The sequence below is a fragment of the Peromyscus maniculatus genome, chromosome 5 (assembly GCF_049852395.1).
Source record: "Peromyscus maniculatus bairdii isolate BWxNUB_F1_BW_parent chromosome 5, HU_Pman_BW_mat_3.1, whole genome shotgun sequence".
Lineage (NCBI taxonomy): Eukaryota > Metazoa > Chordata > Mammalia > Rodentia > Cricetidae > Peromyscus > Peromyscus maniculatus.
The window spans coordinates 52,964,208-52,977,013 of NC_134856.1; the positions used below are offsets into that span (position 1 = coordinate 52,964,208).

The 12,806-nt window shown below is 51.1% G+C and overlaps 1 protein-coding gene across 3 annotated transcripts in view; it reads right to left on the reverse strand.

Moving 5' to 3' along the window:
- Hsdl1 (hydroxysteroid dehydrogenase like 1) overlaps positions 1-12,806 on the reverse strand; it is a 15,099-nt gene continuing 2,293 nt past the window's right edge. Inside the window, exons 1-5 of one of the 3 annotated variants that reach the window (XM_076572210.1) lie at positions 9,685-9,704; positions 7,724-7,949; positions 6,458-6,903; positions 6,065-6,292; positions 1-2,140 (exon numbers count right to left, since the gene is read on the reverse strand). In XM_076572210.1, the coding sequence (XP_076428325.1) occupies positions 2,042-2,140; positions 6,065-6,292; positions 6,458-6,903; positions 7,724-7,943 (993 nt within the window). In that variant the 5' untranslated portion in view covers positions 7,944-7,949; positions 9,685-9,704 and the 3' untranslated portion in view covers positions 1-2,041. Of the gene's footprint in view, positions 2,141-6,064; positions 6,293-6,457; positions 6,904-7,723; positions 7,950-9,684; positions 9,705-12,806 lie in introns of those variants that run through there. The other 2 variants (XM_006990174.4, XM_076572211.1) reach the window with 2 other exon arrangements.

Consider the following 12,806-nt stretch of genomic DNA (forward strand, 5'->3'; position numbering starts at 1 on the left):
TGAAGGAAACAGTGATGCTTTTATTGTTACATTTTAATTCACAGGGTAAGTTACAAAGGTTCAAGTTCAGAGCTCTTCCTTCCTTGGTTTAAAAAAAAAACAAAAACAAAAAACAACAACAACAAAACATGTCCACAGTGAGAGGAATAACTCTCGGCAGAGGGGCTGAGTATAAAAGCTAGGAAGCCTAAGGATGCCTGGTTTGGGTCTTCTCCTGGAGCCACGGATCACCACTGTGCCTGAGTCTGCACCAATCAAGTTCTGGCTGCGTCCTGTTGAAGGACCATCACTGACAATGTGGACCTCTCTTATCACATAGCAAGGACTCTGCCCATTGCCTGACAAGTCTGAATACTGGACCACAGGACCTTACACAGAACTGACAGTGTGTCCCTGCTATGGATTTTGTTTCCTGAACCAGAGTTTCACTTTGTGGCCCATGATAGCCTTGAACTCCGGAGTCTCCCGCCTCCGCACCCCTACCCCCAGGGGATCATGCTTGATGACGTTTCAAGTGGAGCTGCTGCTGCTGCTTATCACGCATTCCCCAAAGTTCCCGTCAGTATGACCGCAGTACCCACCAATGCTCTTCTGCCACCATCTCCAAGCAGAGTTCTGCACATGTTCTGAAGACATAATTGAGGACAGGAAGAACTTCAGAATCTGACCACTGATTTTCCAGATCCCAGTCACAGCTGTTCAACATAAAGGTGCACTTGCGCCTACGAGGGCTGGAATGTCACCTCAAATAATTCCACACAAGTCCCAGCATTCCACCCATTTTCATTTCCCGGGCACAGCATCAGTACCACAATGTTAAGTGCCGCATTCCTCCACTCGGCACACGACGCCATGGCTTACGGATCCCCAAGTGCTGGCTATGAAACCCGTACACGTGTTTGGTTTTACAAGACCGAATTAAACACAGTAAGTTTCAACACTCACCCATATCGTGGGGGTTTGTGTAAATTATCTTCTCACCAATAGAAGCATCCCCTACAATGTACATATTCATTACACAGGCCAAAAAACGAGCTTCTAACATCATTCCCATAATACCTCACACCACACACAAAAGTTGCTCATATTTTCACCACTATTCCACAAACACTTGATGATTTTATCAACAATGCTCCTGGGAAGAAATTGGACGACATAAGAAAGTGTACGAAAACCAGCCATAAGCAGCTCTGAAGGGGTCAGTTACAACATGGACGCACTGAGATATCACTACTTAGCCACAACAATTACCTTAGAAATCAAAAGATACTGTATCCCAATCTAGGAATGAAACCCGCCCACGGAGTTGGAAAGACAAAAACCACTCAAAGGAAGCAGCGTCAGACATGGTAAGCCCACGACGGGGTTGGGCAGGCTTTTACCAAGTGAAAAGGAGTAACCCAGACCTTTAATATGCTAAGGCTCCCCGTTACCTCATCCTGACAAAGTCTCTACTAAAGTCATATCAATAACATTGCTCAGACACACATAGCACACAGCACACACATGTTCTGGGGGAAGCGTAGGGAAAGGCAGTGTGCACACACAGATGCCCCGACAAGGAGCCATGTGGTGTGACACCCATCTGCACTCACAGTTCACAGTTAGAAAATAACACTTCTCTGTTGTCTTCCTGATGAACGCTATTATTTTTTGAGATAGGTTTAAACTATGTATCCCTGGCTAGCCTGAAACTCACTACATAGCCCAGACAAACTCAGAGATCCATCTGTCTCCACCTCTCCAGTGCTGGGATTGAAGGCATGAGCCACCACGCCCAGAGTGATTTCCCTTACAGGAGCTGCCAGTCTAACTGCTAGGAAAGTCTTCCCTTCTGTTCTCAGGCTTTGTGGCTATGTGCCCTGGGCCACCCGTGTGGTCCCTGAGGTTTTCTCACAGACTGAAAGTCGGCCTCGTGAAAGATGGCAACACACTAGGTACTCAGTAAGAGACGATATGCAGGTGAGCTAAATGTGTTTTCCAAATGCCGGAATACTGCAGGTTCCTGTGGCTTGGCCCAGCTTCTCCCGAGCTTCCAGATTCAGGCTTGGCAGGATAAGGCCTCTTTCCTCAGGGAGCGGTTGAGAAGGTTTGCTCCCCACACCCAGAGCCACTCAGGCATATACTGTGTGAAAAGAAACTACAAATGAGAGAGAGAGAGAGAGACGTGGTTAGAATCCCAAACCATCAAAGCTGAAGAAACAAGGGTACCGACCAGTGCGGGATCGAACCCTGTTAACAGACATCTACTGACCACATCAAACAACAGAGTCTGAGCCCCTTCCATACTGAGGTTTGCTTCTGCATAGGGCACTCACCTCGATTCACTCAAGGTAGCAGCACAAGGCGTGACGCCCCATCGTGAGGCCCCACCATCAGCTCCTGCTCCCTTTCTGTTCCATTCTGGGAACGAATGTCCTAAGTAAAACATTCTAAATCCAAGGAGAAGCTACAGCTGTACCACCCCGAACAGGGTTTCATCTAAATCCAAGGAGATGGAAGAGTCTTGCAGGAGTCCCTTGGGAGGCCCCGGGAGTGGCTCATCCAAATCCATGGGCCCCTGAGACAGGTGAGACCCTGGGAGCCCGGGTGGTACTTGTTACACGTATGTCAGTGTTTCCTTAGTGGGAAGGGGGCTAAGTCGAGTCAACCAGAGAACAGTTCTCCAGCACACCAGTCAAGCGCTGGCTCCCTTGGCAGCTGTCTGTGGGAGTGAGGGAAGAGGAGTGATGAACTTTATCCTCAGGGTGCAGACCATGAAGCGCTGGAGTTTCAAAGGCACACTCCTGAGTCAGGGTTAAGTTTCAGCTGTACTTTATGGTGAAAGCTAAGCATGCCCAGAGCATCCCTGTCCATCACATTCACCTCCGTAACCTCAGACTGCGCATGGACCAACTCTAGATGGTATGTACAGGCATCCTGAATAACCCACGCCCTTCGTTATGGGAGACATTGCTCCAGAGACAGTGCCTCACTCTTCTTGTCCTCCGCAGGTCAGTCTTTATCTACTCCTGAACCCTGGCTGCACTACTTTGGGCTTTGCCCTCACCTACCTAAGATCTCACTTCACTCCATTAGACAGGGAAGCGAACCACCCTGAGCTGGGGTGGTGACAGTCCCCAACTGAAGCAAGAGTTTGGGAAGCAGAGGCACACAGGAAGGGGTTTCAGGCTCTTAAACTCTTTTTTGGGGGGGTGGGGAGGATGTTTCAAGACAGGGTTTCTCTGTGTAGTTTTGGAGCCTGTCCTGGATCTCGCTCTGTAGACCAGGCTGGCCTTGAACTCACAGAGATCCGCCTGGCTCTGCCTCCCGAGTGCTGGGATCAAAGGCGTGCGCCACCACCGCCCGACCTTTTAAACTCTTTAGAGTTTGAGTCACGTCACGGGTGCTGACCCATCCGAGCTTAAGAGGGCAGTGCTCCGGGGGCAGCAAAAACACCAGTGGAGGCCAGAAAGTTCAGAAAGACACCGGAAGGCACAGACAGTGACCATGCACACTCTTGTCAGTCTCCACCTGGCTTCCCTCGGCCATCCCCACCTCAGCTAGAACGCCTTCCTCCGTTTTGCCCTGCCGTGCTGAGACTCTCACCTAGCCCTTCTCCTTACACGCGCTCTCTGTGGCGTTACCAAACGCTGCCAACCTGCGACCCTGTCTCCGGCAGGAACCCCTCGCCTGAACACCGAGCTGTGTAGCTGCCGCCTCAGCTGCTCCGCCCGGCTCCCCAGCACCCTTGTACCAGCTGCGCTCAGCTCCACTAGCGTTCGTCACACCTGATTACGTCACACCTGATTACCCCTCCTCAGGTAGCCGCCTATCTGGACCAGAGTAGTCCCAATCCTTCCTGTTCCATCTACCGACGTGTTCCACGTCTCCAGGCGGGAGGCACCTCTCCTGCGAGGTTCACTGCTGGAGCAGAAATCCACCAATGCACATCTGCTATCAACTTCCTCCTCCCGGCAATGAACAAATGCAGAACACCGTTCTCGTTAAACTCACAGCACAAGGAGGCCAACTGGGGTGAGAAGTGTCACCGTTTGTTTGACATATCCCAAATCTGTCCCTTACAGCCAAAGGATGACTGAGGGTGAACATCTTCATCAAACTGAGACCTTTGTGACCCTAGGAAAGCAATAGCTACATGGGAAAAGTCACAGCCAGAGCCAGCAGAGAAGTACAGCGTGGCCAAGACTGTGGTGGACGGATATCTTGGTTGTGAAACAGAAGCAGGGGCTGGAGAGATGCTCAGTGGTTAAGAGCACTGGCTGCTCTTCACCAAGACCGGAGTTCCGTCAGTTCCCCGCACAAATGTCAGACGTCTCCTAACTACCCGGAACTCCAGTTCCAGGGGATCTGACACGCTCTTCTGGCCTCTGTGGGCACTGCAAACATGTGCTTATACCCACAGAAACATGCATAAACACATAAAATTTAAAAATGCTTTAAAAGGGCATCACCCTAAAAATTAAGAGGGAAAAAAGACAAAAGAAACAGATTGGCAAGGTTAAAAACACAAGTTCTCACAGCTCTGCACAGAAAACTACCCTGGGACTAAAGAGCTTCACGGGACTTCTTGGCAGAAAATACTTTTTTGTTGCCAATAGTGGTGCTAGGGATCGAATCCAGGGTCCCATGCTTGCACTGAGCAACATCCCTAGTTCATCTATTCGTTCTCTCTCTCTCAATTTTAAACTTTTTCTATTTTGAGACAAGGTCTTGATAAGTTGCTCAGGCTGGCCTTGAACTCACTCTACAGTTCAGGCAGGCTCTGTAATCCTTCTGCCTCAGCCTCCAAAGCAGCCAGGATTACCAGCCTGCACTTGCCCCAGCAGCTGCATCTCTAAGAGAACTTCAGGGTCTTAGAGACACTTTTCACTTGTTTTGTTTTGAGAAAGAAAAGGCCTCACTACATAGGCCAGGCTGACCCTAAGTTGAGATCTTCCTGCCTCAGCCTCTTGCCTATTGAAAAGATGGCTGGGCTACCATAGCCAGCCTTAAACTACTTTTTGGGCTTCTCTACTCAGTTCTCAAGTATGGACTCGGAAAGAGTTACTAAGACAGCTTTTTAGACAAACCTATAGCTCTGAGCCTTTAGACAAAAGTAAGAATTATGTGCTAATTTACTCATGTTTATTTTGTGGTAGTAAACAAAATTATCTTTATGTATAACAGCCCCAAAACTATTTTAACTGGTAATCAGAAATGCCCAGTAAATTCCAAATCTGGGAACATCTATATCTATTCCAGATAATAAGAAACAGATTATCATAAATCTTTAGTTACTGCCCTTGTAATTAAAATCACAATTTTAAATATTTCATAAAGTTCACATATTTTTCTTTTTTGGTTTTTCAAGGCATGGTTTCTCTGTGTAACAGCTCTGGCTGTCCTGGAACTCACTCTGTAGACCAAGCTGGCTTCAGACTCACTTGCCTCTGCCTCCTGAGAGCTGGGATTAAAGGCGTGTGCCACCACACCTGGCAGAAGCTCAAATACTCTTCCAAGTATTTTTATTACACTTATTTGTGGGTGCACGCATGCCCTGGTGTGTGTAGAGACCTGAGGACAACTTGTGGAAGGCACTGCTCTTCCTCTACCACGTGGGGCTTAGAGACCAAATTCAGGTCGTCAGGCCTGGGGGCGAGCACCTTTACCTGCTGAGCCAGCTGGCTGGCCCTGAAATACTCTTAAAATCCTTGTTTTATCTGAACAACAACAACAACAAAAACAACAAATCTTAGGAAAAATTCTAGATTTCCTGAGTAAACGAATCCAAGAATACATGGAGGTTCACGGCCCTATCTTAGGGCTTTCTGAACTGGGCTGTGCACATAGCATTTCCCCTTCAGACATCACCAACTTCTCTGCACTGAAATCCCTATTCAAGCTGAAGCAGCCTATTTCATGTTTGGAGGGTGGGGGATTTGAAAATTTTTACATGAATCACCCCACATGAGCATCTAGCACTGTAAGTGAAATCACTGAGATATGAGGTGTGAGTGAGGATTCCCAACCCTCGGTCCCTGGCAAGGCTCACAGAGCTGTGGCTCTGACGGCGTGGGGCTACCTGAATGGAGTGGGACCAGTAGCCTGTGGTCCTTTTCGAAATGCCCAGGGTCGACACCGCATGCTGTGCATACACTCTCGGCGAAGGTGCCAGCCACGGGCATCTGTGCAGGAAGCTGCCGGGTGCCGTCACACCGGTGGTCACGTAGAAGGGGATCAGACTCTGCACGAAGATCCCTTTAGAGGCATACTCGTACTGCAGGGCTCGGCTGAAGTGGTCCAGATAGGCCTGGGGGGACAGAAGGGGGGGGAGACGACTCTGAACCTAGAAGGACTTTGAAAGAAAACCCAGGAGCAAAAAAGACTTGCCTAGTCCCATCTTGGGAAAAACTGCCAGCATAAGCAAATGGGAGCTGACTACTCCCTGACCATCCCACGGGAAGAAGAGTCTGACCTTGGATGCAGAAATGGCAGCCAGCTGTGGCGTGGGCTTGCAGCAGGCGCCAGAAGACACTGTGACGATGGCGCCCTTCTTTCTCTCCACCATTCCCGGAAGCACTATGTGGACCATCAAGCTTGCGGCCGCAATGTTCACATTCACAATGTCCCAGAGCGTGTCCTCGGGAATCTGGGTGAAATACTGGGGGTAGGGGTAGAATGCACCCATGTCATTCACCAGGATGCCAATGTCTCTGTCTCTCAGGGCTTCTCGGATCGGAGCATAAACCTCCCGGCCTCTGCTGAAGTCTGCTACCATGACAACTGTCTCCACCCTGTAGGTGTCAGCTATGTGCTTGGCCACGGCCTGCAGCTTCTCTTCTTCATGGCTGATCAGGATGATGTTGAGTCCACGGCTCGCTAACTCCTCAGCATAGGCCTTCCCAATGCCATCTGTGGCCCCTGCAAGGCAAGCCAGGAGGCATGAGCGTGGTGAAGCATGGCATCCCTCCAGAGAACCAGAACTGCTCACTGTTGATCTCACCAGAGAAAAACGTACGCTGAGGGGAAATGCACAACGTCTGCCAGTTAAGGACGACGCTGAACTGATAAGGTGAATCATAACGCTAAAGGTCCTCAGGCAGGGACCGGCAAGAGGGCTCAGTGGGTATAGGTACTCGCCGCCAAGCCTGACGATCTGAGTTCAAACCCCAGGACCCACATGGTGGAAGGAGAGAACTGACTCCCAAAAGCTGTTCCCAGACTTTTATATGTACACATGGCATACATGCGCACACTCATGCGCGCACGCACACACGCACGCAAATGCATGCACTCTAAGATACCCTGACAGACAGACAGACCAGGCACTGCTCACACTCAGCCAGAAGGAGTAGGATACTACGGTAGGACTGTTTCCAAACTCACCCCTGACTTGCTCAGGTGTCAGGATGAGCTTTCTGGGACACTTGAGATAAATCACAATGCAATTCAAACTAGGCAAAGCATTTCTGAGAGCTTTGACAACCCCTAAGGGCAATGTCAAAACAGACAGCAGAAAAGACATGTGGGGGGTGGGAAGTGGGGGACTGGGAACAGGGAGCTGGAGTAATGAGGGGGATGCCTCTGAGGGTAGGGCTCCCTGAAGTGAGGTGGGGAGAGTGCAGAATGAGGTCTCAGCAGGAGGCTGAAGCCTCCACTTAAACTCTGTAGCTCCTTGCTAGAAGCACTGACTCAAAACACAACCCAAACAGAAAGGTCACTGGAGCTGAAATCAAGTTACCACTGACGACGGCCCATCTTCCATACTGCTTGATGAGGTCGGGCCTGCTCCCCAGGCGAGGGATGAAGTGCAGCCTGACCAGGCTGTAGAAGTCACAGATGACCGTGATGCTCTTTCTGGCTGTGTACCAGGCTCCCACCAAGGCCAGTGCTTCCATATAGCAGTTGCAAGACCTGGCAATTTCCCTGTACAAGAGGTAGAAGCTGTCAACGGCAGCCATGGCAACCTGCAGGGACAAGAAGAGAGAGAGCGAGCTGCATTTTGTGGACAGAGCGGAACTCCTCAGATTGAGGAGGGAGAACCCCGGGCCCAGAACAAAAAGAAACATGAGTGCCCTACTTCCGAGCGGCAGGAGGCGCAATTACCACGGATGGCAGCTGGGATGTGTCCAGCTCCTGGCGTCATTCAGTCAGCAAGTGTACAGAGGACCTACTGCCTCAACAGTGGCAAGTAGAATGAACACAGGTAGCAACATCATGTGGCCTTGGCCCCAAGAAACATGCATATTAAATAAAAGGAGCACCCCCAAAACATGAGGCGATGGCGCCCTTCCGCAAGAGCGCAGCAGGCCCTCTCCCTTACTAAGTGTGCACACAGTAAACACTAAAGGGCAGACCCGTCCCAAGTACTGTGACAGGTGTTCAGGATCCAAGACAGGGGCAGGCATTTAACAATTAAAATGCAATCTCATCTGGGAACCTGAGCCTCCAAGCAGAGGGGACCCTGGCGAGGTGGGCGGAGGCCAGGCATGGTCTTGATGGCCTGACCAAGGGCTGTGCTCCGTCCTGGACCATCCCAGAGGAACCACCGCAGTCAGATCCAGGGTCCACTAAATGGCCAGAAGAGCCTGAAGGCTCCTGCGCACAGTCAGACGGCTGAGATCACACACGGGAAACTAGATTAAGCACCACCCCCTCTCCCTCAAAAGAGAATACAGAATTTGTGGGAATGACGGACTTCTGGAAGGAAATCCATTTAAAGTGAGATGAGGGGAGTCCTGAAAACAGTCAACACGGCGGCAAACACGGCGGCAAACACGGCACACGCCTTCGGGAAGGAGCAGGTGCCGCCCCGTCTACTGTGATTTAATTCAAGCTCTATCAAGCTTCGCAGAGGGAAAAATGAAACAAACTAACCACCAAGCAGGAACCTGTGAGCACATCCCCTCCCAGGAAAACGCCAAACACAGAGGGAAGCATGAAGAGAAAGCTGAGCAACAGCCACAGACAGAAGACAGACGCAAGCCGCGGAGGCCCTGACCACACAGGGCACTCTCCCTGGTAAGTTCCACACTTCCACCATGTGGGAGAAACCGCGCTGACGTCACGGTAAGTTCTGAAAGCTATTCTCAACCTGGGTAGTGATGTGGACACGTAATTTGGGAGGGTGAGGACGAAGGAGTCCCAGTTTGAGCCCAAAAAGCTGGGCTATTTACAAAAAATAAATATAAAAATAAAAAAGTCAGACCCCAGCTGAACTGGTGTTATATGCCTTTAATCCCAGCATTGAGGAGGCAGAGGTAGGTGGCTCTCTGTGAGTTCAAAGCCAGCCTGGTCTACATAGTACGTTCCAGACCAGCCAGGGCTACACACAGAGACTGCCTTAAAACAACAACAACAACAACAAACAAACAACCCAGGCCCCATAACACAGGTCTGTGATCCCAACCACTGGCGAGGCTAAAATGAGAAAATCGAGTTCAAAGCCAGTCTGGAACTTAATGAAAAACATCTAAGGGGTGGGGGTGGGGGTGGGGGTGGGGGTGGGGAGTGGCTCAGTGGCTTAGTGGCTTAGCCAACATGAAGTCCAGGCTACAAGCACCAGCCAGGGAGGGAGAAAAGGAAGGGGGGAGCGAGGGAGAGAGGAGGGAGGGGATGAAGGGATGCAGCTACTGCCCCTCTGCCCCAGCTTCCCCAAGACTCGGGACACCGGTGAAGGAAATCCAGTGGAGGGTGCCTGACCTCAGGGGGCTTCTGCTCTCCTCACTGACAGCCGGCCGGTCTTCCCTTGCTGCCGGCTCTGAAGGGCAGCTGTGAAGGAAAGCAAGCCAACAAGAAACAAAGCCGCAGCTCAGCTGGGAACACTTTAACTAAGATCAATGCTTGCAAAACAAAGCAAAAGTTTTAATGCATGAGTCGGCAGCAGAGAGTGTGCGTCTGGGGACAGTCCCCTGGCCTTGGTGGCACAGTGGAGAGGGCATTCCTTCCTTGTCCTGACTCTTTCCTTCTTAGGGACACATCATCGGCTAGGACAAAAACCCATCCAGGTGAGCCTGGGGAAGAAGGGCAATCTATACGGCCCTCAGAGCGCCTGCGCCTGAGCGGCCGGCTGCCCACGTCACCTGGCTCTGGTCTCTCCACCTGCCTGTGCAGGGTCACCCTCTCTCTCCACTACCTTCCTCCGTCCTCAGCAGCACCTGTTTGAACTCTCCCCCCACCACAACAGCCAGCCTGTGTGGTCCACACCCAAAGCCTGGTAGCTTCTGACTGGCCTGCCTGCACCCGGGTGCCCAACACTTTCTCATACCCTGGCAGGAAGGAGAGGGGCTTGAAGGAGGGGGACGTGGGTTTGGGGGGCTTGGCAGGAGTCTCCATGTTCCCCCTGGAGACCCTTCCCCAGCGTGCCACTGTCAAGAACTGCCGAGACAGTGGCCCCACCAACTATGAGGTGTTGCTTAGAAACAGGCACTGACAGCCCTGGTGCTCTGGAGCCTTGACATGAAAAAAAAAAAAAACCACCATTCAGTCATCCCCCCCCCCCCCCCCCCCCCCCCCCCGCCAGGTCAGGGTGAGACCTGACTCACACCCACCAAACTCACAGAGGCCTCATGTGGTCAAACACCAGATCGTTTATGAATAAAGCACAAAGCCATCAAAGGACATAAACCGGTGGTCACTGCCGTGTGTGTGTGTGTGGGGGGGGGGGGTTGGGGGGGTTGTCCTCACATAGGAAAAGTGTGTATGGAAAACAAAAATATTCAAACAGAGCAGAAGATGGCACCTGAATGTCCCAGACCAAAGACAACTTGAGACATCAGGAGTCTCCTGGGCCCATAGGCCTGGAGAGCCACAGAGAGATAACTGACCATCTGTGAGGTAGGGCATTCGCAGAACTGCTGAGGGAAGAGGCCAAAATGGAGCATACACGGGACACTTCTGATAGATGAGTAAGATCCCTCTGACAAAAAGCCAGCCCCCACTCCAGGTACAGTCCTGAGGCATGCCTGGACATTCCCATGTGTCCTGACATGGGGACAGGAAGGTCAGAGGCAGGGTGGGTGACATGACCACAGTCTCCACAGGGTCACAGTCAAGGCGTGTGAATGACTCTGGCAGCTAGCAAGGGTGAGGACAATCTTCCCTGGGGTCTCCAGAAGGACCGTGCTGGGGACTGTGACTTCGGTGTGGTGAGGTGAACTTTAGTCTCTGACCTGCAGAGCTATAAATAAGGAAATAATCATCTGTTAAGTCATGTCACGGAAGGAAGTGTGGTGGGCCCAGGGACAGATGCCTGGAAGAAGGGATGCACAGACAGTTAATGCACTGTCAGTCTGGAAGGCACTGCGACAGGCCCTCAGCCATAACCACAGTGTTAACGGGAAGCAAGTCCTTTGCTCTTGGACGGAAGGGTGACCCTGCAGGCTGGGAAGGACCCTCTGCAGCCACAGGTGTGGTGCTCTTCATCTGGCTTGTGCATGTCCATTGAGCCTGCCTTGTACACAGAACCCTGAGTCCTGCTTAGCCTTCTAAGTCAGCTCCTGTCCACTCACTCTCCTACGTTCAAATCCCCGGTCACCAAAGGTCTTGAGGGGCAACCTTCTCCGCCTAAGGCCCCTCCTCTCCTATCAACCCAGCTCCACCCTCTGCTGCTCTGCCTCTAACACAATATTTCACTTATCTCTGACTCTGCAACTGGAGCTCAGGCCTCCGGAGGTCAGGAGCTGTGTCCAAAACCAATTTCTCCATAATTAAATAAAGGGGGGGGGGGCTGGGCATGGTAGCACATTTATTTAATCTCAGAAATCAAGAGGCAGAGGCAAGTGGGTATCTGTGAGTTCAAAGACATCCTAGTCTACAAGTGAGAATGTGTGCCAAAAATAAAAAAAAAAAATTTCAAAAGAAACTAGAAAACACATTCCAAAGTGTAAAACCTACCAATCACAGTTCGAAGGAAAACAAAACACTTACTCAGTGACCAGCCCAATAAAAGCAGCATCCAATAAGTTCTAGGACACCCAGGCTTTCTCCTTGTTCCCTCTTCTACATTGAAGGGGACACCCTCCTGAAAGCTGGGGTTTGTTTATTTTTTTTTTTTTGAGGCACAGGCTGCCATTGATCTTATCTCAGCATCTTGAATGCTGGCATCACAGCATGTACCCCAAACCTGCTACTCTGGCTCTTTCTGTAAAGAGCTCTGTCTGTTCACAACACTTCACAACGCCGCTGAGTACTGCCTGTCTGAGTGGCTTCTGAGGAGTTCCCCCATGTCCTGAGCTGACCTGCATCCTCCTCTTCCGGAGACTCCTCTACCCGCTGAGGTCACAGCTTTCCTGTAGGTCATGACACTCCCACATACAAGTCCTGCCCATGCTACCACCAGCCCAGGGCCACCACTCAAATTCTTCATAACGTCTCTTGGGCACTGGTGCAGGCATTCACGAAGGGGCATGCTCCACAGCGGAACTGCTGGGCCACAGGCACTCGAGGGTTCCACTCTACCTCGCCGATCCTTTCCACAGTGCGGGCCTGACTCACCTGCCTCACAGGTGGGGGTGCACACTACCTCCTCTGTGCCACCTGCAGGAACGCCCAAGAGTTCACCCTCAAACAACAGGGTGTGTAGGAGTGGTTAGTAATGGGGCCAGGACTTCTGAACCATGTGTGACGCTGCTCTGAATCTCTGAAATGCCCCTTCCCATCGTTTGCCCCTTTTCCTATTATATTGCCTTCTTTCTCTCTCAGGATGACAAGAATTCCTGACAGACTCTAGACACATGCTCTCGCTGATATTTCTTGCTAGCCTTGTTGATAAGCTGGATGTCTTCGTTTCCAAATCCCTTCCTTTCCGAGCAGTGCTCATCACA